The sequence below is a fragment of the Theobroma cacao genome, chromosome 1 (genome assembly GCF_000208745.1).
Source record: "Theobroma cacao cultivar B97-61/B2 chromosome 1, Criollo_cocoa_genome_V2, whole genome shotgun sequence".
Classification (NCBI taxonomy): domain Eukaryota; kingdom Viridiplantae; phylum Streptophyta; class Magnoliopsida; order Malvales; family Malvaceae; genus Theobroma; species Theobroma cacao.
In genome coordinates, this window is record NC_030850.1 from 3,751,458 (window position 1) to 3,775,853 (window position 24,396).

Genomic DNA, 24,396 nt, shown 5'->3' on the forward strand with positions numbered 1-24,396 from the left:
ATGTGCGCACCCCTCCCTCCCTCTTTTATGTTTATCTACCAGATATGAATTTCTCATGAGTTTCATATGGTAATGTTCTCATTTTAGGTGTATTCACACTATATGCATATATATATATTTATTTATTTTTAGATTTAAATGCACGCAAAATAAAACCGTGACAAATGGAAAATAACTAGTTTATTACAACCTACAGACATGGGATGAATAATTAGCAGAATGCAGTAATTAATATCCTATGCTTTTAAGTTTTAACCAAAAATGTCAGGGGAAAAATGTACATTCACTCCAATGGTAGATTGGTGAAAAATGAAAAAGGGGAAAAAATGGTATCATGAAAATGGTAGATGGCAAAGAAAGAAATAGGTTAAAAGCAGATCTTTGTATGTTTTTATCTTTTTTTCATATGTGGTATGTGGTACTGGACCATAAGTTACATAATAATTACTCTAGGAATACATCTGAAGACATACCTAGAATAATTTCTTCGTCCTACCATATTAAATTCATAACTAAAGCATTGCTTCTATATAAATCAATTCCCATGTTTGCTATTTGCATGTTTCATGTTCTGGAGTTGATGCCTGGCCTATGCATTAAAATTGGAACATAGTTTCCACCAGAAGAATGTTGGGAAAATTTATAACTCAATTCATGGAAAAAATAAATAAATTTTGGCTCTGATCTCTCCTTGTTTTGAAGCAGTCAGTTGCATCCGTGACTGATATTGTGTTTACCATGATTTCTGCACCAATTTTTCACCTTTTAACTCATCTAAAAACCTTATTTTCCCTGTACGTGTATAAAAGCTTTTTCTGTCTGTGGACTCTTAGTCTGAAACGTAACCAAGTCAGTGGTGACAAATTAAATTTTATCACATTGGCTGTTTTTCACCAGATAAGGAAGGATACTGCTTATATGAGCAGCTTCCTTTCACATTTATCAAATAAGACCTACCCTAATTGACACCCACCATTTTTCTCTCCTAAAAATCAATATAGCTACAGAGACTATAGCTAGATAATTTTCGTGTAATCTATCTTGTTATTTGAGCTATTACAATATATTGATATAAATATTTAGTGATTTAAATTCGCAATTACATGGATCTTTAAAAAAAAATTTAAACGGAATTCAGAAAAAAAGACATGATCTGATCTAAAATTACATGAAATAAAATGAGCTTTCTGTGAAGGCTTACTGGTTTTATTGACATTTTTTGAATTTCAATTGTTTTTATTAGTACTTAAAAAACCTTGGTGTTTGTAAATTTGGGAGCGATGGGAAAAAAACAAAAATGAGGCAGGTTAAGGAGATGGGCGCAGAAATAGACATACGAATATGAATGGAAAAGATATAGACATATAGGCGGAGAGGCAATAGGGGATGGATGGGTTTAGCAAAAGTTTGATATGGGTCTCCATCAATCACAGCATTGTCCCTAGAGCTTGCCTTTGAACCTTGTTTTAGTAGGGGACCCCTGTCCCCGAGCTTGCCTATTATGCCTACTTGACAAGGTCAACTATCGACTTCTCATTTTATGATTGATATATATCGAGTGTGATCGGAATGAAACAACAACAAAGACTGGCTTGATGATCAAACAGAGGAAAGAATTCAATACTTATTTTTCCTTTTTGGGCAGATGAGCTGGATGATAATAATGGGTTTAAATTTGAAGCTGTCAATGTTTGGAAATTAAGGGGTGATTGTTATTAGGGGTGTCAATGTGTTAGCTTGGTTGGTTACTTGGTTTTGGTCAAGGTCATTTTTCAGTTTGGACATAGACAAATTTGTTTCTGAAGATGACAGCTAGCACAAATACCCACTAATTCTCGGATATTCGACTTCAAATTTGATTATAGATTAGCTATAGCCTAAATGAATCGATCCCCTGTGACACCTACTTATCAGTAAATTGTTTCCTTAGCTACAAAGTTTTAATACTGGCGTGTTTCCAGTATTTGCCTCTTTATGGTGTCCATATATACACACACAAGAGAAGTGGGAAGAAAGAAGGAAAAGAAGTGGAAATTGGGCTAGTCCGAAAAGCAGGCCAGTCAAAAACCCAACCCACCTAATAAAACATTTCTTCCCTATAAGTAACTAGTTGGGCTAGCCCTTCCTAAAGCAGACCAAATGGCCAATTCAAGTCCACTTTATAAAACGTGGTCGTTCTCAACTACACCAACCATCGACCAACAACCAGAAATTCCTAGCGCTTGGCCGCCACAGACTATATAAGGTAGTGGTGCAAAATAAATAAAAAGCAATATAACGATCAACCATTTGTTGGCAAGTCTCCAGGCAGTGTAGCTAGCGCAAGAGCGATGGCCACGTTGCCTTCACAAAACCTGCAATCAGTGGGAGCTCTATGCTTTTCGTCCCTGAATTCTCCTAAATTTCCATCTCAAATTCCTTCATTAAAGTTTCCCTTTCTTTCCCCCATAAAAAGAAAGCCAACCAAGCTTTGCACTAGCAACAATGGCATCAGCAACTCTCGCCTTGTCCCACGAGCCTCTGCCTCTGAATTCAGCACAGACTTTGGTGACATCCTCGGTGATGTTAGCATCTTCACCGCTTCTGGTCAGCCTGTCTTCTTCAAAGACCTCTGGGACCAAAACCAAGTAATAAAATTTACACACCTAGATAGAAGCATTTTAAATTGTTGCCATTGCTAAAGTTCTTTTCCAAGCGTAGCCTCTTTGTTAATTTCTTCTTTCTCCAGGGAATCGCTGTTGTTGCACTTCTGCGCCATTTTGGATGCCCTTGTTGGTAAGATACTTGTTCAGCCGGTGAATTTTTTATTGATGTTTTTAGTGTGTGAGAATTTATTATGACTTATAATTACTTCATACGTTTATTTTTCTTTTTACTTCTTGTAAGCTGGGAACTTGCTTTAGAACTGAAAGAAGCAAAGGCAAGATTAGACTCTGCTGGAGTAAAACTGATTGCAATTGGTGTTGGCACGCCTAATAAAGCACGTATGCTCGCTGAACGGGTATTGTTCTGGTTCCTTTTTGCATCCCTTATTGTTTTCTGGCAACGAATTCTTGTTTTAAAGTTTTAACCAAGAGAAGCAAAATCTTGATTTTTCGTTTGAAAATCATTCAGAAAATTTCATTAAAAGGGAGGGGAATTATCCGTCTTTCAAGAACATTCCAAGCAGACAAACCCAAAGTATATTGGGAGATATATCCGCTAAATAGGTAAAGCGCCCCAATATACCATAGGAACAAACAATCGCATCATCCATCACCTTAGCATCAAAAGAACAAGGAAGAAAACCAGAACCCCAGAACCAAGACTAGATCCTTCCAGGAGACCTCATTCCTGTGATCAACAAAAACATGCAGGAGAAAATCCCAACGTTCAAAATTACGTAGAAAGGCCTCCCAGCAACCTAGCGAAAAACGCCTGAGAGCAGGCCAGGGTTCAGAAACAGAACCTGCGTTAACCCACTCAGCCTATACAACGGAGGACACCCAGGAAGGAATACGGTAATTTCTTTGAGTATAAGAAATTTCAGACAAGATTCAATCCACCCTTTGAACAAAATCTGGATTGTATAAAGACTAAGATATGTGAAATGTCAAAGTTGGATGGTCCATGACTTTGAGAATAAATTTGTTTGTTCCCTTTCCCCTGCCTCAGTTCACTCTATTAGAATGGAATAAAGAAATCCCAAATAAGAAGCTAGAGTTGAGAGTTGTAGAGGACAGAGCATCCGCAGTGCCATTGTCATTGAAGCACTTGATGTAGTGTTGCTACCCTTGATTCGCAATTTCTTATGATCTCTAGAATTTTGTTTATATATTTCTGTTGCTTATTTGCAACCAATGACATTTGTTGTACCCTGAATTCATTGATTATCATTTTTACTCTATGCTCCCCATGAGCGTTCTGCGTTCGCTAATCATTTGAGCTGGTTTATTGACATGGTTTCAGTTACCATTTCCAATGGATTGCCTTTACGCTGATCCAGACCGCAAGGTAATATTACAGTTTTAATGGAGCCCCATTTGTGAACTTCCCCCTCTAGTGATTTTTAACTGTAAAGTTTTAACACACTCCTTTTATTTTCAGGCATATGATGTTTTGGGCTTGTATTATGGTTTTGGCCGTACATTCTTCAATCCAGCCAGTGTACATCTCTTTTTTCTGCTTTCTGCAAGACAATTTTTTTTTCTTCTGTTATTTATCTGATAAAAGAAAATTTGTGCAGACTAAGGTGTTCTCAAGGCTTGAGGCCCTGCAGAAAGCTGTAAAAAACTATACAATAGAGGCCACCCCTGACGATAGAAGTAGTGTATTGCAACAGGTTTGCTTTATTCTGGCCTGTAACTTTTAACGTGCATTGACATTTAATTATGTCCTTAGACTGGTCGGCATGGAGTTGTCATAAATTATACCGATTTGCCTCTTTGTTTCTATCAGGGAGGGATGTTTGTCTTCAAAGGGAAACAACTGCTATATGCGCGAAAAGATGAAGGAACTGGTGATCATGCAGCTTTAGACGATGTCTTTGAAATATGCTGCAAAGTTCCAGCAGCATGAAAGCTGTGTTTCTGAATTGTGTGCAAGCCTCGGTCCAAAATCCTGATATTACCAATTCACCTTCAAAAGTTCCAACATCTGCTGCCAAGTTCTGGTTGCTTGAAATGCTTTCTTTAGTGTTTACTTAGCGGTGAAAAAAACCAAGAAATCAAATAGTTCCGCAGCTATATGTCAAAAACCAATGTCAAATATATAGTTCTATGCTAATAAAACGAATTGTGGGAACTTAGTGTGGCCTTTTGAATAATAATTTTAAATTTGATTATTCATGCTTAATTTCTCTTGTTAAAAGAAAATGCCGATTTATTTTTTTTTCCGTTTGTTTAAAGAAAATTCTAATGTTGCCGTCATACTAAATGAACAGATACAAATAAGAGAAGAAAGAGGAGATTAGTGGTTCTAAGTGCAATTAGAAAAGAGAGAAATAATAGGGAAAGTAGTAAGGAGTGTTTTAGTTGAAGAGTATCAACTCACCAAGTTGATATTGAGTTGTTATGATACCAACTTATAGATAAAAAAAAATACTATAAAAAGATAGGTAATGAAAAAAGCTTTGACAATAAGGATAAGTGAAAGCAACTAAATATTTCTTTGGGAAAACTTGAATAATTTTAGCCATAACTACGGAAAATAGAAAAAAAAAAAAGAAATGTAGGGATTGGGTATTCGAGTTGAATGAAAATAGTTACTCATTCATAAAATTGACAAGAGATATCAAATTTGTGGAAATATGTTCATTCTTATGTAAATAAAAGTAATAAAAATGTTTTAAAAAAGGAAAATTAAAAGAAAAATAAGAAGAGTGGGGCTTGGCAATTAAACGCACCGTTTTGAACGCTGAACGAGAGAAATTTTTTTAATGAAGCCGTTGTCACCGGGAAATCGTCCCGCCACATAAAACACGTGAGACGGAGCTGCGACAGTTGCGTTTCCTTCCTTCCATTGCTTCTTCTGCAAAAGAAAAAAAAGGGGAGTAAATTCCAAAATCTATGGCGACGGTCTCTTCACAAATTCTTCTATGTTGTTCAACTCCAAAATCCAAATTCCCGACAATAAATTCTTCCCCTTCTCGTTTCCTTACTCCAACGAAAGTTACCTATAAACCCACCAAGCTGATGACTTTTAACAGCAAAGGTAACTTCCGTTTCATTACCAGAGCCTCTTCTTCCTTGGCCAATGAATTCACCGCCAACATCGGCGATGTACTCGGCGACGTTAGCGTTTTCACCGCTGCGGGACAACGCGTTTTCTTCAAAGACCTCTGGGACCAGAAAGAGGTATTTGTACCTATTCAACCTTTTGCTTTTATAATTAAATTTGGGAATAAAGCCCGATATAATTATGATCTGTTTCTTGCAAAAGATTCGAACCTTAGGCTTCAATTTTTGCGATTTATCATTTTCATAAAAGACAGTTTTTACATTATGTATTCGGAAACCCAAAGTTCTTAACAAGCAGGAAATTGTTGTGCTAAACTTATTCACCCTCTCCTCATCAAATCCAGGGAATTGCGGTTGTTGCACTTTTGAGACATTTCGGCTGCTTTTGCAGGTAAATATTTCCGAGCCATCAGTTAATTTGCGAAACTGGATTCTCTTTTGATTCGTTTGACTTATCAGTTTTTATGCTTGTTCTTCTAAGTTGGGAGCTTGCTTCAACTCTGAAAGAAGCAATGCCAAAATTCGACTCAGCTGGTGTGAAACTAATAGCAGTGGGTGTTGGTACTCCTGATAAAGCTCGTATCCTTGCAGAGCGGGTATCTCTTAAAATGTTTCTTTTTTACATTTTTCAGGATGAACTTTTTATCTGTTTCTTTGTTCATTCTTTTATTTTGAAACTAAGAGAAGGGGTAAATTGGTTCTTCAGGGCCTGTTCAACAATCTAACTTATGAAGCTTTAGATGAAATGAAACACGTGAATTTGGGATTAGTGCTTGTCCTACTTGCTGTCAGAAGACTTAAAACCAACTGTCAGTTCTTACTTTCATCTACCAAACCAAAAAAGGGTTCTTACTTTCATCTTTCCATCAGAAGTTGCGTTAATTGTCTATAGTGAATATTATGGAAAGATTTTGTAGGCTTTGACATCTAAAGGAGCTCAGATTGAGTAGGTTAACAACAAATTATATTAGTTCAGTACTTTAAATTTCTTTGTCGTCTTTTGTATTGCATTTAACTGATTAATTAGCTGTACTGTTGCCACCATAAATGATGATGCGACAATTGCATCTTTTGAGTGAAGATGAATGTGTGATCATCTTTCCTAGGAGAAAGGGTATGAGCATGACCATACATAAATTTTATTGCTACTGTAATTGTTATTTGTTGTAAACCTTAGTTGGAACTGTAGGCCATCAGTGTGTTGCTGTTTTTCCCCATATATAGAGGTGGCAATTAAGTGGGAGGAGTTGGATTTGGGTCAGGTCATTTCGAGTCGGGAGAAATTTGGTTTGGCTCTGAGTTCGGATCATCTTGGGTTCAAGTCGTTTTAAATTCAGGTCATTTGGGTTTGGCATTTGCGTTTTGGTAAATTCATGTTCAAGTTGTTTTTTTTTTTGAAAAAAAATCAATTTAAGTTTGGATACTTTTTGATTAGCCTTTTGGGTTCGAGTTGTTTCAAGTTCAGATCGACTTGGATTCTGGTTGTTGAGTCAAATCAGGTTAGGTCATGTTCGGGTTTGAATGGATTGAATGGGCTTTTTGTATTCGAATCAGCTTTACCAACTCTACTCACATGTCTTTTCTGCATAAAATTGGAGCTAACCACTAACATTAGTTAATGTCATCAAATGTGCAGTTACCATTTCCAATGGACTGCCTTTATGCTGATCCAGACCGTAAGGTAACACGTACATTGTGTTTTACTCATGCCATTTCTTTAATATCCTTTTTTCCGATTTTAAGTTCTGAACAAATTCCTTCTCTTTCAGGCATATGATGTTTTGGGCTTATACTATGGTCTTGGGCGCACATTCTTCAATCCAGCGAGTGTACATTCCTTTCTCAGCTTTTTTTATTTTGAAAAGCATGTTTCATGTTAATTGAAGGTCCATTTTCTTATTGTATAATTTGCATACAAATGATAGGCAAAGTTGCTTTCAAGACTAGACAAATTGCAGAAGGCTATGGAAAACTATACAATGCAAGCCACTCCAGATGATAAAAGCAGTGTATTACAACAGGTTTGTGAATTTGTTTTAACATTCTCAGGGGTCCATGTTTCAGTTTATATCTGAGGCTGCTGTATCAGGTTCTGTGTTGTATTCTTGTACCAGGGAGGGATGTTTGTCTTCAAAGGAAAAGAATTGCTGTATGCACGAAAAGATGAAGGGACGGGTGATCATGCTTCTTTAGATGACATCTTTGACATCTGCTGCAAAAGTCCAGTCGCATGAAGTCCTGTAATGTATTATCCGGTCCGTGTACAGAAGCCCGCTTCAACTGTCAGCGTCCGCAGCAAAGTTCTGGTTGCAGTTTGGCAGCAAAATATTGCCTTAAATAATGTTGAAAATCTTAATCATTTAGTATCTGAACTGGTTAGATGAATGCGCTCTAAATTATGAACACTTACTCAACTATAGAAATATAAAAGACTTGTACTTAACAGTTATTGATTCTTGTAATCGTTGAAAGATGATCAATAATTAATGCACAAATCCTCTCTTTATCACCAAAAAAAAAAATCTTTGTTGAATTTTGGTGTGATGATCAGCTTGGGATTTCATTTGCTCATAACTGTACCAACTATCAAGTGATGAACTCAAAATTATAAAGAAGTTATTATTCTTTTAATATGATTATATATTTTGAAAATATCTCCAAATTCAAATTCATTCTACTAGATATGTTAAAGTTAGCAGAAAAAAAATAATCGATAAATAATGATAAAAGGTGTTGCAATTCTGGAAGACATTTATTTGGCTTTAGGTATCTGAGTCCCACCCAATTTCTTGGCTAAAATTTAATTTATTAATTAAATTAAAAAATATATTCAGCATTAATTAATCAATAGCCAATCGTACCACACATAAACCATGCAGAAGTAAAACTTGAGTGGACCTCATCTTAGTTAAAAACATATATTAGGAAAGAATTTTTTTTTTTGTTTATCAATATTATCCTATGCTTCTTCATTAATTTCTCTTTTTCCTCTAGTTATCAGAGTCCATCAATTTTCTCTAATCGTTTTCTCCATGGAGTTCGAGAACCCAAGATTGTTTATAGGAGGGATTTCAGAAGAAGTTAAGGAAGAAACACTAAGACAACACTTTAGCAAGTATGGGGAGGTGACACAGTCTCTTAAAATTTCCAAGAAAGGAATTGGGTTTGTTGCTTTTGCTGATCCTTCGATGGCTAAAACCGCCCTTCAAGAAGAAGAGCACATTATTCTCGGTAGAAAGGCAAGTCCTATTCGAACGCTTTTTTTTCTTTTGTTCTTCTTTGTTAATATATTATTGTATTGGGACGTTAGTCTAATATTTTTCTTGTTCTTCTCTAGGTGGACGTCAAACCAGCAAAACCAAGAGTGCAAACCAAAGATACGAGGACTAAGATTTTTGTGGGAGGTTTGCCTCCTACCATAACACTGCCAGAATTCAGAAACTATTTCGAGAGTTATGGGACAATCACTGATGCAGTGGTGATATACGACAAAAAGAGTCATAGGTTTAGAGGGTTCGGATTCGTTACTTTTGATTCAGAGGAAGCCGCGGAGAATGTTTTGCGCAAGAGTTTCCACGAATTGAATAATAAGATGGTGGAAGTGAAGAAAGCGGAACCAAGGGATAAGAAGACAAGCAATTCTGACCCTCACGAAAATGGTTTAGTTCCACTTGGGCTTCCTTATGGCATTTATAATGTTAATACTCAGCCTAATTATTTTCCTGCTGAAAGTTATCTTTGTATGTGGAATTGGTCCCCACATGGCGGACAACCTCCTTTCGGAAGCTTTCATGTTGTTTATTTTAACTTTAACTCCTGGACGCAAGTTGGACAAACAGGTAAAAGAGCTAATTGTTTTCGTGTTTTTAGCTGTGATTATATCTTTGGTTTCGTAACTTAATATTGCTCATGATTTGGTTATCTAGCTGTTAATTTACCTTTGCAGATTTTGTTTTTGTTATGAGATATGTTTGTTTGTTTGAGGTTGTGTTAACCTCCTTTTTTTTTTTATGGGGATGTTTATGCTGCCTTTGTGGGGATGGCAGGGGTGGTGTTGATACTGCAGATTAGTTTTTTGTTCTTTTGTAGCTTTTCTTATTAGATTGGAGGTTGGGCTTCCTCCTTGATGGTTTGTAGATGACCTATCAGCGTTTCAAAAAAAAAAATAGATAGAATTAACATGGTTCTCATCGGACTGGCCATGGGGCAAACCCTTGGGCTGTAGTCCATCCTTTAATACCCCATTTAAAGTAAAGAGTGCAGCCCTCTGTTTGGGCCCGAATTTTCTCTGGAACGTTGTGGGGTTCCTTTGTTTTGTTCCTCTCGTTACTCTCTCACCATAACTCGGGCATCTCATCAAGGACTTTGGTTAAGAAGAAAGGGCTTGAAATTTATGGGAATACATTGGAACATCTCCCCTTCTGCATGGAGATTACATTATCTCAAGTAATACGTTTGACACCATATTATTACTTGTGAATTACATTGTAGGTGGATATGAAGAGCAATTAATTCTCCAAGTTTTAGGAACAAAGAATCTGCTTAACTTGATTTATGTCATCTGTCCCTTCTTAAAAGATCTGTAACATTTGCTTTTTCTTTTTCTTCTTTGCCCACTGACTAATATATAATGATTATACATGCCTATTTTTCCCAAATGTTGCAGGAGAACTATGTACATAGCAGAGCAGGAGAGGAAGGAGAAGTGAAGAATCATACAGACGTGAGGAGATCGAACTTCTTTTTTTTTTTCGTTTGGAGTAAAAGAAGATTCAAATCTTATTTGCTGAGCAAGAAAATCAAGAACTAAGCTAAATACTCAGTGCTGAAGAGATTAAACTTTATAGCAAGTGTTGCGAATAGTTTTTTCAAATATCCTCCCCTACTTAACTTACATAGCGTAGACACCCTGATCATTGGAACAATTAATGATCATTTTACTTATGTTATTTATTCTTAAACTGTTTTATGAACAGTTGTAAATTTCTCTGCATGCTTTGATAATTATCCTCCTTTTTTTAGGAGTGATGAAACCATACAAGATGTCTTGGCTGGAAACCATGTAATGGTGTTAAATCAGTAGGATAGTTGTCCTTTTCAACATATTCTAAGTCAATGTGTCTCACACACCTCCTTTTAAAAAATATCCCAAATTCCATACTTCTGAGTCTCTCTCATTTACCCCTAGTGCTTTTGTGAGGACAAAGCAAAAGTGCAATGCTACAAATTAATCCCTATTTCCAGGACCTTGTAGCAGACATGAAAAGCACCTCTTGCTCCCAAGGTGGATTAAGAGTTTGGATTCTTCTTTGAAAGGAACCCCACCAACAACCCCTTGGCAGACTAGACATTTGTCCATTTATTCAATTCATTTTTTCTATACAAAAACTTTCTCTGTTTGCACTCTCTTTCAGACATATAGGGGTCCTAGGAATGTGGGTATTTTGGTGATCGGTGCTTTATGGACTTTAACAAGAGAATAGAGTTTGCCTACTGCTTTGCTTTCGTTGTACATCGAGAGGGCTTTCTCTATTTGTGACAGAAAATCTAGTAGGGTCTTCTCAGCAGGGCTACAGAAGCTACTAGAGTTTAGGGTAGTCCCAGACTTTTTACACCTCATTTTACTCTCACAAACAGAAGGAAAGATTTAAAAAAAAAACCCAATTAGCAATCCGAAAGAAAAAATGTATGCTAGCTACTACATGTTTGCAGTCTTGCAGTGTCCAAAGTGGCTCTAGAAAAAGAATCAAATGTCTGAATATGACATGACCAGTTTGCCTTAGACCATGACATCTCAAGGACGGGACTGCAAATGAAGAAAGAGAGAGGAAGATAAAGCAAAGTTAAAGAGAGTAATAAGGTTAGGATCTTGCAGAGAAATCTGGCATTGGTTAATGGAAGGGGGGGCAGCTTTATTTGTGAGAAACTGTGAATGAAAAAAAAAAAAAAGCCCTCTCTCTCTCCCTTCCTCAAAAAGGAAAAGAGGCCGATGACCTTTTAGCCCCATGCAATACAGTATACCACAAAATACTGAGCTGTGGTCACTCTCAGATTGGTTGCTATCCATTACGTGCTTTTTCAGTTGACCCTTGCATGCTAGCCATTTTCTGTGATCCCATTTGGATTTTGCTTGGATTTTCTGGCTCCCACGTGAATTACCCAATTAATCCCCTACCTCCATGAATTTCCACTGCTTACTCCACTCCTTGTTTAGTTGATTTTATCTCTTCTCTTCCCTTGTGGGTTTTCTTCCTCTCTCCCTAGCATGGAAAGGACCATCCCTCCATGTTTTCCTGGGAAAGAAAGAATCTCAAAGGTTCAGAGAAATAAATACTTGCGCTAGGCAATTAGATGGTTAGGTAACAAGCAGCATTATAACTATGTCACTGAGGCTGCAAAAGAATTTATGATTTATTAATGATTTAGATAATTAATTTAAAATCGGAGTTCTCTGCTTTTTCTCTTTTCCTTATCCCTTCAATTTGATGTCTTGCTTTGTGATCAAAGTGCTTGTTTTTTTTCATTTTTCTTTGTCCTTTTTAATTTCCCCCTTTAAATGCCTAATTGATTCATGCCAGGCTCTTTAATTACCAACATGTTGTTTGCTTTTGCGGCTCTTAATTGAAAAACATGCTTTTGTCAAATACTGAAATAGAGTTTTATGTTCCCCGTTTCAAAAGTTCATTTGTGATTTCAGACCTGACAATTCTTTCTTCTTTTTCTTTTTTTATATTTTGTTGTTTATAAATGGCATGCCAGGTGCAATGCTTGCTTTAGATCAATCATTCAAACAAGTCAGTTTTTTCTTTTTTGATATAAAATCTCTAGGCAAATAAGTTGCTTCAATTTTAAGATGTAAATAATCTCAGAAACGAATTAACCGATTGAATTAATCACTCGTTCAGTTAAATTAAATCAATTATTTTTTAACTTTAGACGTTGAATGAAAAAGTTAAGAAAATAATTTTTTTCAAGCATTCAAAGGCGGATGGCAAGGATTACTAGAGCTCCTGCCAGTTCAAAAATTTTAAATTTTTATAATATATTTTTATTTTTAAAAAATTTTATAATTTTACCCTTAAAAAAATTTTAAAAATTTTATAACATATTTTTATTTTTTTAAAATTTTATAATTTTACCCATATAATAATTTTTTGTTTGATGAGATGTCCCAAAATAATTAATCAACAACTAATTTTAATAGACTTGAAACTAAAATAAAACTTATTGCAAGAAAATTATCCCCAAACTCCACTTTTTCAAAACCTTACAACTATCCCTTCCTATTCTTTTCCTTTTTTACCAAATAAAAACAAAGTCTTTTTTTTCGCTTACCATGAGCATTCTCTTTGTAAAAATTTCTAATTAGAGGAGGAGGATTCGAACTCTGCTCTTTGGCAAGAAAATTATACACAATCCAATTAAACAAATGTTCGGGTGCTTGATAAGTTTAATTTATTTACTATTATTTTATATGAAATTGAAATTCCTACACAAGAGCTAGATATAAATTAGGTAAAATGTCGTCTTCAAAAGAATCATACCACAATTGAACACCACTGTCAAGTTGACTTATTTTTTGTTGCTATTGACTCACTCTTACTAGAATTGGATTTCAGATTTAATGTGAATACGGTAGGGTTGCTCACTCTTGGTACATTTTTAGATCCTTGGAATGATTTCGAATCGTTTAATGATAAAAGTATTTGCAACCTTGCTTATAAATATTACTCCGATGACAGTACTGAGCATGCTAAAATGCATATAAGCTATCAATTGGATCTATTCAAACTTGACATTTTTCATAATCAGATTTTGAAAAAAAATATATCTACATTTTCTGAGTTATATCAAGTGTTGAAGAAGACAGAAATATTAAAAGTTTTACTTCGTTGTTGACAGATTGATCAAGCTTTGTCTTGGCTCTTCCAGTTTCCACTATAACATCAGAGTATGCATTTTCTGCTATAAAACTCGTTAAGAACGAGATTCGTAATAAAATGTTAGATGATTTTCTTAGAAATTAATTTATCATTGTAATTGAAAAGGAAATCATTTAAGACTTCGACATCGATTTAGTAATTGATGATTTCAATTCTATGAAAAATTTAGCTTAATTAAAGATTTTCAATTTTAATATGCAATAGTTATTAAAAGATATCTTTTTTATATATATATACTTAAACTGTAGTTGGAGTTATTTGTTTAATTTTTATATAAATTTTTTTTATCTAAGTTACTTTATATTTTTATCAAATATTGAACTTCTAATACGACTATTTTATAAACATTATTTTCACCTCAAACACGAAATCATAACTCTGCCAATACAAGTCTTGATTTGATATTAATGTTGACCTTACTTGGACGGACCATATTTACAATTACAAAGACAAAGATAAAAAGGCATAAGTCCATAAGCAAACAAGCTCCGATTCTGCCGGCCAATTTGCTCTGCGGAAGCATATGCCCTAAAGCATATTCTGCAGCTACATACCATGAACAAGAAAAAACCTTGCCGGATTCAATATTCTGCCTCACCAATCTGTTATAAGAGGAAAGAGTCTAGGACTATCAAACAACATTAGGGATTAAAAAAATTGATGGATGAGCCTAAGGTTGTTCTCGTCACCGGCTGTGCCAAAGGGGGCATTGGATATGAATATTGCCGGGCATTAGCAGAGCACAACTGCCGGGTGGTTGCCTCTGACATCCCTCGACGAATGGATGACATGTTGGACTTCAATGCCGATAACATTGAAACGATAGAGCTCGATGTTTCATCAAACGAGAGCGTGTCATCAGCTGTGAATTCTGTTATATCCAAGTATGGTCACATTGATGTACTGATAAACAATGCTGGCATAGGAAGCACCGGCCCCTTAGCTGAGCTTTCTCTAGATGCAATCAAGAAAGCTTGGGAAATCAACACATTGGGGCAGCTGAGAATGGTGCAACAAATTGTTCCCCACATGGCTTCGCGGCGCAGGGGGTGTATAGTCAATGTAGGGAGTGTGGTCGGGAGAGTGCCAACCCCATGGGCAGGGTCCTATTGTTCTAGCAAGGCAGCTGTTCACGCCATGACCAATTCTTTGCGTGTTGAGTTAAGGCCCTTCGGTATCAATGTGGTACTTGTGGTGCCTGGTGCTGTGAGATCAAATTTTGGAAGCTCTAGCCTGGAGAGGCTGGGAGATCATGATTGGAAACTTTATAAGGAATTCAAGGAGGCCATTGCTGAGCGAGCCAGGGCTTCCCAAGGTTCCAAGGCAACGGATGCCACAATGTTTGCAAGACATGTGGCAAAGAAGGTTTTGAGTCCTAAACCACCGAAGCAGATAGTATTTGGTCACATGACTGGTTTGTTTGCTGTGCTTTCATTGTCTCCACTTTGGGTCAGAGATCTGTTCTTTAGTACTCGTTTCAATCTAAACAAGAGGGTCTAAGGAACTACAAATGATGTATCGGCTAATCAAGTTAATAAAGAGTGAGCGTAATAGCAGATCATACCACGTCGGAATAATATCGTACGTTATTGTAAGTTTAATGTGTTATATGATCAAAGATACTGAAATCCCCAAAGAAAAATTTGCTCGATCCACATTTATTAAGCTTGAGAAAGCCAATTTCTCTTGTGTTTTACAGTGTTCATTTATATTAGAGGATATTTGATTTCGAATTTAGCAAAACTTTCTTTTCTTACAAAGAGGTATATAAGCATCAAGTTAGAACTTATGTTTAATTAGAACTTATGAAATTAGGCGTAGTAAGAATTTCCCTTAATTATGACTTTAACTATTAGTAGTACAGCTAAGTGTCAAGTTAGGGTGGTTAAACACAAAAGTTAGGTGCCCCCTGTTCCCATCTCAGAGGGTACAGTGGTCCTCGTAAGGCAGAAGTAACGGCACTCGAGAGATAGCCAACCAAGTTCGTAATAACCAAAGGGTTAATGACAGGCCCATTGGAAGCGGACACGAAGAGGAAAAGAAGCACCACAAAGCCAAAGCCCTTCCCCATCTGCCTCCCACCAAGAGGGTCTGTCATCTGTGACAATGAAAGAAAGCAAACCCTGCTGATGCAGCAGCACAATGCTTCTTTGTTATTGTTAGTCCATGCACTATTTCTAGTAAAACTTACTGGCCTCTAGTGCTTGTTTTGGTGGATTTTCTCATCATTACTACAATCAAAAAAGATGGGAGGGGGGGTACCCCCCCCAAGTCCTCTGTTACATCTTTCCCTCTCAAAAACTCTTCCCCACTCTCTTTTCAAACAAAATCATTCTCTCTGGAAATTCTGTCTCCATGAGTTTGGCTATAGTCATGCATATTTTCCATGCAAAATATATATATTACTATACAATGAAATTATTGACTCCAACATACCATGGTAAGGACACTCCCTCTCAAAATAAAATCCAATTCCATTCTTGAATCTTACCCTTTAAAATGTTTACTAGGTTGTAGCCTGAATTCTCTATGAAACATAGTCCCGACTCCGGCGCCGACAACACTTACTTCTCTGTTTCGGCTGCTATAACAATAACGTGGTTTCAAATTTTAAATGCTCATGATAGGAAGAACTTATCTAGACAGTCAGATTATGATTAAAATTAATTATAACAACAACAGACCGCACGACAAACGAACAAGCAAGAAGACTTTAATCCTTCCTTTTATCAACTTCCCAGTTCCATCCATACCCATAGCCTTCCCTAAAATAGTTGCTACAGTCTAATATTGTCAGCCACAATAACAATAATAATTTGAGAAATTATCATTTCTTTTTCTTCCTTAATGGGATGGATGTTCAGACCTTTTTTTTTATACCTACATGTTTGCGTTGAAATTTCTCAATCTGTGGTTCCACAGTCATCCCCCACGAAACGAGAATATATATTTTTTTCCCTGGAAAAAGTCGAAGGACGGTTGCATTTAATGCAGCAATTAAAGACAAAAGAAGGGAGCCAATGGCCAAGGAAGCCTTTAAACTGGAAAAAAGATTAAACACAGCCAAACTTGGGTTAGCAAATATTCTCCCCAGTATTAAAAGGCTTTATTGAGACAATCCGATATAAAGTGTTCATCCCACAAAAAGCATGCTCTTTTAGGGGCCCCTTCACTCATCATTTGAGGAATATCAACTTTGAGACAAAGTTTGCCTTGTACCATCCTCTCTATTTCTAGCTATCTCTTTGTCTTTTGCCATTGAAGCTTAATCAAATTAAACCAATCATCAACAATTCTCTTCTTTCATGTTGAAATCAGAAGTTAATTTTCTTATTAAAAACAAGAAAAAAAAAGGAGGGGGGGGGGGGGGATTTAAATGCTATGTTATCTCACCCTTTTGTTCATTTTTTCCCATAATTTCTTTTTATTTTCTCTATAATTCTCTAAATAGATGAATAAAGAAATGAAAGGATGGGTCTTGTACCTTGGCCAGTTTAGCTTCCCTCCACGTTTATCACAGTGACCCACCTCTCACTTTTTGTCCGGAGGCAAGTGTTGACTACAACTAAAGCCTTAGATAAAGCAAAAATAAAAGATTTTCTACTGTATCTTGCACATCAATAATTCTGAATTTTAATTCTGATAGCTCGAACATGGTCATAGATATACCAAAATAAATCCCATTGGGCCATACTTCTTTAGTCAATTTTGATCATAAAGCAAAGTAAATGCAGTATTTTTCTCTGCTGCTTCTAATATATCCTTTTTCTGCCTTTTTTTTTTCTTTTCTTTATTATTATTCAATTGCATTATCTTTATTTATTCTTTAAGGAACTGTACAGCCAAAAGTGCATGCATTGATTCCTTATGCTAAAGTTTGATGGCACATAAGGTTGATATTTAAGACTATAACAAAAAAGAGAAAGAGGCAGACAAGACAGGGTGGGGGTTAATTTTCCAAACTCTCCCTTGGTTTTCTTTCCAGCAGTACCCCCTAAAAAAAATCTCTTATTTTCTTAATGATATCATGACGGTTAATTAGTATTAGTCTTGATTTGTAATTAAGATGCATGATATGATAGATGTTTACGGCTGCTTGTCCATATTAAGTAAAGTTAACTAAAAATAATCAAACACCCAATCATCCAAATACACTTGATCAACAATAGTTGTAATAAATACTTTATGATGTAATTTAGTGAAGGAATAAAAGTATTTAAAATATCAATCATATATATATATATATATATATATATATGTACTTATATAAACCGAAAACTGTTGCAGCTCAAATCCATCCAAATCCGAGTTGAATGGATACATTACATGCTTGTTTGTGCTCCGTTTGAGTTATGGGCACCTTCATTCTGGCAGGGGGTTACCAGTTACCAGCGACCAACATGCAAAAGGACAGGGCAAAAAGCCAGTCAAAATTGTGACTCTGCCAGGCACTTTGCCATGGCATGTTTACCAACAGGTTTATATTTATTGGGAAACGGCGTCGTGGTAGAAGCTCTTTGCAGTTTGCCCTACACTCCAAGTATTTTCAAAAGGAAAAAAAAAAAACAAACTGATAGGCCCGGCAAAGAAGCTGTGCAGTGAAAGGTGAGCAGGGATAGTACAGTATTGTCTTTCTGGTTCTGGCTGTGATAAATCTAAAATCTATTGCTCTCATCCGAAGCCTGCTACAACAATTAAAGCCAACGCTGTACATTGTTTTTCTTTCATTTTACTACCATGTTTTTTTTTTTGAATAGTCATTTTACTACTATGTTAATTAATGTGCTGCAGCTACACTTACAAATACCCACCAATGTATGGCAACTGGATTTAATGGTTTTCCTTGCGCACTCATCTATTCTCTCCCCCCTCATTCATTTTTCTTGTTTATAACGTTGTAGACATGCTTCATACATTTCTTGTAAAGTGATATAAGACACTGGTCCTTTAGGAGACACCATTACTTTTCCACGTTCAAATTCTTTTATTAAATGTAAAATAAATTTGGTCCTGTAAATTAGAATAAATTATTACATTTATACCAATAAGAATAAATATCTACTATCTTTATCCAGTATCTATACGCTTACTGATGCAAAAAAAAAAACCCTAACCTAGGCACTTTTTTTTTTGCATTGTTTTTATGCTTGGAAAAGAGCATTTCCAATTACCATTACGGGCTTACGTCTCAATCCCGGCAAGTATTTAAGTTGAGATTAAACAGACAACAATGTAAAAGAGAACTTGTTAATAACTGATGGATATTTTGGGGCCATGGAGGGGGGAGCGGTGGTATATCCACTTGAGAAAATGAGGTTTATTGGGTTGTAAGTACTATTACTACTACTAGTATCACGTCTTTGGTGCAGCTTCTGGTTGGGGCTGGGGTTCTTATTTAACCTTTTAAATGAATCTTTGAATTTTTAATGTATTTAAGGTCGGGGAGGGGGTCTTAAAAAGAAAAGAGAGAAAAAAGAAAGGGTAATGCAAGAAGGAGCGTAGGGTAAAGCAAAAGAAGAGGTCTTTCTCATACACAGATCCCTATGGAATGCAGGAAGGATGCCCAGCATAGCTTGCTGGAACTCATTCTTTTTGTTTAGTTTAAAGGAACTTGCTTTGTTCTCTTTAGAAATCTTTTCAGTGAGGGAGAAAAAGAGAGAGAAGAGTCATGCATATAGATTCAGTTGCAGGAGTTTTAGATTTGTTTTAGATGGAGTTGTTAGATATGGTCCAATCACTTCTGCAGCTACAAAACAAAACCCCCCCAGTTTTTTCTTTCTCTTCTTTTTCTTTTTCAGAATGGAGTGAAGCAAGAAGAAGGTCGGTTTATGATTAGTTTATTTGTTTCCCAATGATTGAGTTGCCCTGCGCTAAGAGAAGCTTGCCTAGAATCTTTGCTAGGTGGGAAATAAGCATAGTAAGAAGATGAAGTCCATGAGTAATGATGATAACAACAATAACAATACTAACTGGTTAGGTTTCTCTCTCTCTCCTCACATGAAAATGGAGGTTACTAATCAAGACCCTCGTCACCAAACACAGTCTGCTTCTGTCTCCGCCGCTGCTGCTGGTGTTACCACAGCAGTTCCATCAAGTTTTTTCCACTCTCCATCCCATCTTAATTATGGACTTTATTATGGAGTTGAAGGAGAAAATGGTGGCTTGTATTCTCACTTTTCTGCGATGCCACTTAAGTCTGATGGGTCTCTTTGTTTAATGGAAGCTCTTGGCAGGTCACAGCCACAAGGTTAGGCTCAAACTTCTATTTGTATATTCTTTTCTTTTGGAGTTTGTTTTGTGCTTTGGGGAAATATTAGTTTTCTTAAACTTCTGGACTTTTCTCTCTTTGACTTTTCGTGTGAAGCAATGGTTCCTACTTCAACTCCAAAACTGGAGGATTTCTTTGGGGCTGCAACCATGGGGTCCCATCACTATGAAAGCGGTGACAGAGAAGCCATGGCTCTAAGTTTGGACAGCATGTATTACCATCATAACCCGGACCATGAGCACAACAACCAAACTTGCCTCGACCATCTGCAACAGTCCTCCAGGCAGCAGCACCAACAGCAGATTCAGGTCCAACAATACCAATATTACTCAGGATATAGAAACCAAGAACTGTTACTAGGAGAAGAAGCGAAAGAAACCCATGTTACAGATTGCAATCTTCAGCTCCCAACAATGGCAGATGATGCGGCACCTGGCATGAAAAACTGGGTTTCGAGAAACTACTCGACTGACCATGCAATGCCTCAGAAGATGATCGGCTGCATGGGTGATAATGGAGCTGAATCTGGCTCTATCGGTGCAATGGCATATGGAGATTTACAGTCTTTGAGCTTGTCCATGAGTCCTGGCTCACAATCAAGCTGTGTTACTGGTTCACAGCAAATCTCACCTTCTGCAACTGACTATGCAGCCATGGATACCAAGAAAAGAGGGCCTGAGAATGTAGATCAGAAGCAAATTGTCCACAGAAAATCCATTGATACTTTTGGGCAGAGAACCTCTCAATATAGAGGTGTTACAAGGTTAGTTTTTTCCCGTTTCCTTTAATCCATTTTAATAGTCTTCTGTCTCACATGCTTTCATGAAAACTAGTTTGTCTTTAGTCATTACATTTTAACTAAAAAGCTTTTCTTTCTTTACAAATTAATTTTTCCTCTGGCTCTTTCTTGCATTCTTTGTGTCTTGATTTTGGCCTGCACCTGTTCAAGTCAAGATACCTTCCTTTTCATTAAATTTTAAGCATTTCTCTTTTTTGTTTCTGGTGCTTCTTTTGCTTAATGTTCTGGTTTTCCTTGTGTTTCTGTTAATCAGACATAGATGGACGGGAAGATATGAAGCCCATCTATGGGACAACAGTTGCAAGAAAGAAGGGCAGAGCAGAAAAGGAAGACAAGGTTAGTGCAGAAAAGAGAACCGCCTGCAATACTATACACTTAAGTTTTTGGTACTTTTTTTATTCTTGACTTGACTTATTTTCGTATCCTACTAATATTTTTGTTTTTTTCCTTTGCACGACTGGGGGTAATGATTCTACTGAAATGATGATTCTCAGTTTATCTAGGTAAGCCCTTCTGACATTATAAATAATTATCAAGTATTATGGTTGATCCTGTCATATGCTGAGGAGCAAGTCATTCCAAAATCTTAATTTTAGGGGGTTATGACATGGAGGAGAAAGCTGCAAGAGCTTATGATCTAGCTGCACTCAAGTATTGGGGACCCTCCACTCACATAAACTTCCCAGTAATTATTCAATTCTCATTACATTATCTTACGGTTCCAGGGAACCTTTTTCAGTTTTATGTACAGAATTCTAATTATGATGTTTATTTGGCAGTTGGAAAATTACCAAAAAGAACTTGAGGAAATGAAGAACATGACTAGACAGGAGTATGTTGCTCACTTGAGAAGGTAAGTCTTTGCCCCTTCTGTTTCCATTGTGGTGCATTCATCACTTTGAGATAATTTTGTCAATGATTATAATTCTACTTTTCACTTGTGCAGGAAAAGCAGTGGTTTCTCAAGGGGAGCTTCAATGTACAGAGGAGTGACAAGGTCTTCTTATCCTACTTCTAGTTTTGGAAGTTGGAACTGCCTCTCGCCCATCATTTCAGCTCTTTTTCCTAATAAATTTTCCTTTGTTCTATTGAAATTTTGAGCAGACATCATCAACATGGAAGATGGCAGGCTAGGATAGGCAGAGTTGCAGGGAACAAGGATCTTTATCTTGGAACATTTAGTGAGTTTCTTTGGAAAAACTTTGTCAAGTATTACGTTGTTTTACTATACTATTTAATCATTTCACTGAATTTGTTAGAGTTTAGAGCCAATATAGTATAGTTTGTTTTTATTAACTTTGGGAAGGCCAATCGTTGAGTCACTCTTAGGTCTTTCGGCCCTTTTCCAGCCACTGGGCATGCTTCCACAAGGCTGAGCTTTTCCCAAAAGAAAAAACAAAAAAGCAAAGTGAAAAGGAGAATAAATGGAAAAAGAAACAACAGCTTCTGTAAGGCTGTTTGTCACAAACACGCACAAAAAGAAATTCGAATGTAATTCTAGATTAAGTCTACTATCTTTTTGGTTTTTAATTAGTCATAGTAGATAATGATAGGCTAATTCAAGCTCTCTTTGAACTCATTTTCAGGCACTCAAGAAGAAGCAGCTGAGGCTTATGACATAGCGGCTATCAAATTCCGTGGGGTGAATGCTGTGACTAACTTTGATATAACGAGGTACGATGTGGAAAGAATCATGGCAAGCAATACCCTTCTTGCCGGAGAACTCGCTAGGCGAAACAAAGAAATAGGACCTGGAAATGAGGCCGTCAGTCGCAACCTTTTAACTGATAACAGCAGCGGTGATACCAATATTTCGCCCAAGAACAATGAGAGTCAACCAGACTGGAAAATGGCCCTCTATCAGTCCTCCCAACAACTTGAGCAAAAACAGCCTAACATGATTGAGTACAAGACTCAGACTTTCTCTTTGGCCCCAGAAAACGTGGTTGCCATTGACACAATCAGCTCAGGCCAGAGAGAGGTGGATGATTCAAGCAAGATGGGGACTCATCACTTGTCCAATGCTTCTTCATTGGTGACTAGTTTGAGCAGCTCGAGAGAAGGTAGCCCAGATAGAAGCAGCCTACCAATGCCGTTTGCCATACCTCCTCCAGCATCCAAGTTGTTCACTGGTTCAGCAACTACTGTGAATTCTTGGATTCCTTCAGCTCAGCTGAGGCCTGCACTCTCCATGCCTCACATGCCAGTTTTTGCTGCCTGGACAGATTCATAGATTAGACGTTTGGTATAGTAGCAAAAAAGTTTTTTTTTTTTGTTGCATGGGAAAAAAAAAGCATGAGGAAAAAGAAAGTTTGGTCTTTTGTGAGTTTTTCTTAGTGGAGAAAATTGAGGAGTTAATGGAGGTCTATGTGGGACCTGTTGTGAAGAAGAACAAATTTGAAACTCAATATCCTTTTAGCCTCTCTTATGAAGATCTTGAAAAGAAAAATTGGTAGAGGGAAGCTTTAAAGGCATTATGATTGAAGTCTATGAAATGATATTTGCAATATGGGGGTGACCATATTCATAATTAGATTCACCTTTATTGGTCCTCTTAAGTACAGAAACAGCTCGGTATGTGTCCCATTAATGCAAAGTTGGTCCTCTGCTTTGGGCCTTTGACCACAACTTCTCTGATCTCAACACCCTTTGGTTCTCTACATCCATAACAGCATCATTGCCAATATCCTCTATTATCTCGGCTTTCTCCAGAGGAAGAAAAGAGACATTTCTTCCCATAATTCAAAGAAAAGGAAGGGTGGAGGATAATGGATTCCCCCCTGTATGAGAGGTTTTGGTGCTTTTAGTTTATAATTCAAGGGCACATAATTATTTCAAATTTGTCTGCTAATTTGGTGGAAAGATGAATTACCCTTTTAAAGGTCTTCCTTTTTCCTTTCTAAGCCCACTAACTGGAAGGCTAATGATGCATGGGAGCACTAAAAGCCATTCCATGTCCAATTGTGGGTTCCCATGACCAGTCAAAGGATGATTGATTACCATGTGATTTCACTCGTGTGGTATGATTTCTTCATTCATGCACATGTGCAGAAAAGCACTCCCATGCAAATTCCAACATGATGGACAACTGTGAAAGATTTCTAACCAAAAATAGATTAGCAGGTTTCAAGCTGACTTCCATTCACGTTAGCTGCCTTAGGATTTCCGAGTACAAGAAATTTTGCTTACGCCAGAACAAAGAGAAAACCTTTTCTTGCCAAGGAGAGCAGAAAAATTCAAGTCCTTGGTTCTTGGTTCATCTCCTCCGCCTTCCCAGAAATATATCAAAGTAAACACCTTATAAATTTACATCTGTTTAAATCTACTGAGAAATGAGAAATAGTTCTAAAATAAACAGTGCCTAGGCCTGGAGTTATCGCTTAAGAACAATAAATCAAAGGTTCATGCGGCCATTATTTTTGTGCACACCAACCTCTGAACTGAGGCAGCTACATTGGTAAAGAAATCAATTGAACAGCTGCAAAGCAAAAAGCAGTGAAGATTCAACAATGTTTTTCTGTTCATAAGTATATTGGGGTTGACATTCCAGGGTTCCTTTTTCCCAGTGTTAAGGAGCGCGAAACGCAGTACCCCTCAATGCCTCATCCTTCCCATTAATCATCACAAATATTAACGAAGAAAAGATTTGATTCTAAGCTCTCCATACAA

General features: G+C 36.8%; 5 protein-coding genes across 5 annotated transcripts; all 5 read left to right on the forward strand.

Annotated features, from left to right (window-relative positions):
- On the forward strand, positions 2,250 to 4,833 carry LOC18611329 (thioredoxin-like protein AAED1, chloroplastic). Its single transcript, XM_007047537.2, has 7 exons — positions 2,250 to 2,627; positions 2,729 to 2,775; positions 2,887 to 3,001; positions 3,949 to 3,993; positions 4,087 to 4,146; positions 4,226 to 4,321; positions 4,438 to 4,833. The coding sequence occupies exons 1-7, from the start codon at positions 2,331 to 2,333 to the stop codon at positions 4,555 to 4,557; spliced, it is 780 nt and encodes a 259-aa protein (XP_007047599.2). The 5' UTR covers positions 2,250 to 2,330; the 3' UTR covers positions 4,558 to 4,833.
- Positions 5,431 to 8,239, forward strand: LOC18611330 (prostamide/prostaglandin F synthase). Its single transcript, XM_007047538.2, has 7 exons — positions 5,431 to 5,834; positions 6,062 to 6,108; positions 6,199 to 6,313; positions 7,354 to 7,398; positions 7,487 to 7,546; positions 7,643 to 7,738; positions 7,832 to 8,239. Exons 1-7 carry the CDS (start codon positions 5,547 to 5,549, stop codon positions 7,949 to 7,951), a joined length of 771 nt encoding a protein of 256 aa, XP_007047600.1. The 5' UTR covers positions 5,431 to 5,546; the 3' UTR covers positions 7,952 to 8,239.
- On the forward strand, positions 8,621 to 9,618 carry LOC18611331 (heterogeneous nuclear ribonucleoprotein 1). The gene is made up of 2 exons (XM_018116821.1): positions 8,621 to 8,956; positions 9,055 to 9,618. Exons 1-2 carry the CDS (start codon positions 8,750 to 8,752, stop codon positions 9,616 to 9,618), a joined length of 771 nt encoding a protein of 256 aa, XP_017972310.1. The 5' UTR covers positions 8,621 to 8,749.
- Positions 14,321 to 15,160, forward strand: LOC18611332 (uncharacterized oxidoreductase SSP0419). Its single transcript, XM_007047541.2, has one exon. The coding sequence runs from the start codon at positions 14,321 to 14,323 to the stop codon at positions 15,158 to 15,160; it is 840 nt and encodes a 279-aa protein (XP_007047603.1).
- LOC18611333 (AP2-like ethylene-responsive transcription factor ANT) lies at positions 18,942 to 23,279 on the forward strand. The gene is made up of 9 exons (XM_018125147.1): positions 18,942 to 19,907; positions 20,025 to 20,691; positions 20,981 to 21,063; positions 21,222 to 21,230; positions 21,324 to 21,412; positions 21,507 to 21,580; positions 21,674 to 21,724; positions 21,832 to 21,908; positions 22,314 to 23,279. Exons 1-9 carry the CDS (start codon positions 19,586 to 19,588, stop codon positions 22,958 to 22,960), a joined length of 2,019 nt encoding a protein of 672 aa, XP_017980636.1. The 5' UTR covers positions 18,942 to 19,585; the 3' UTR covers positions 22,961 to 23,279.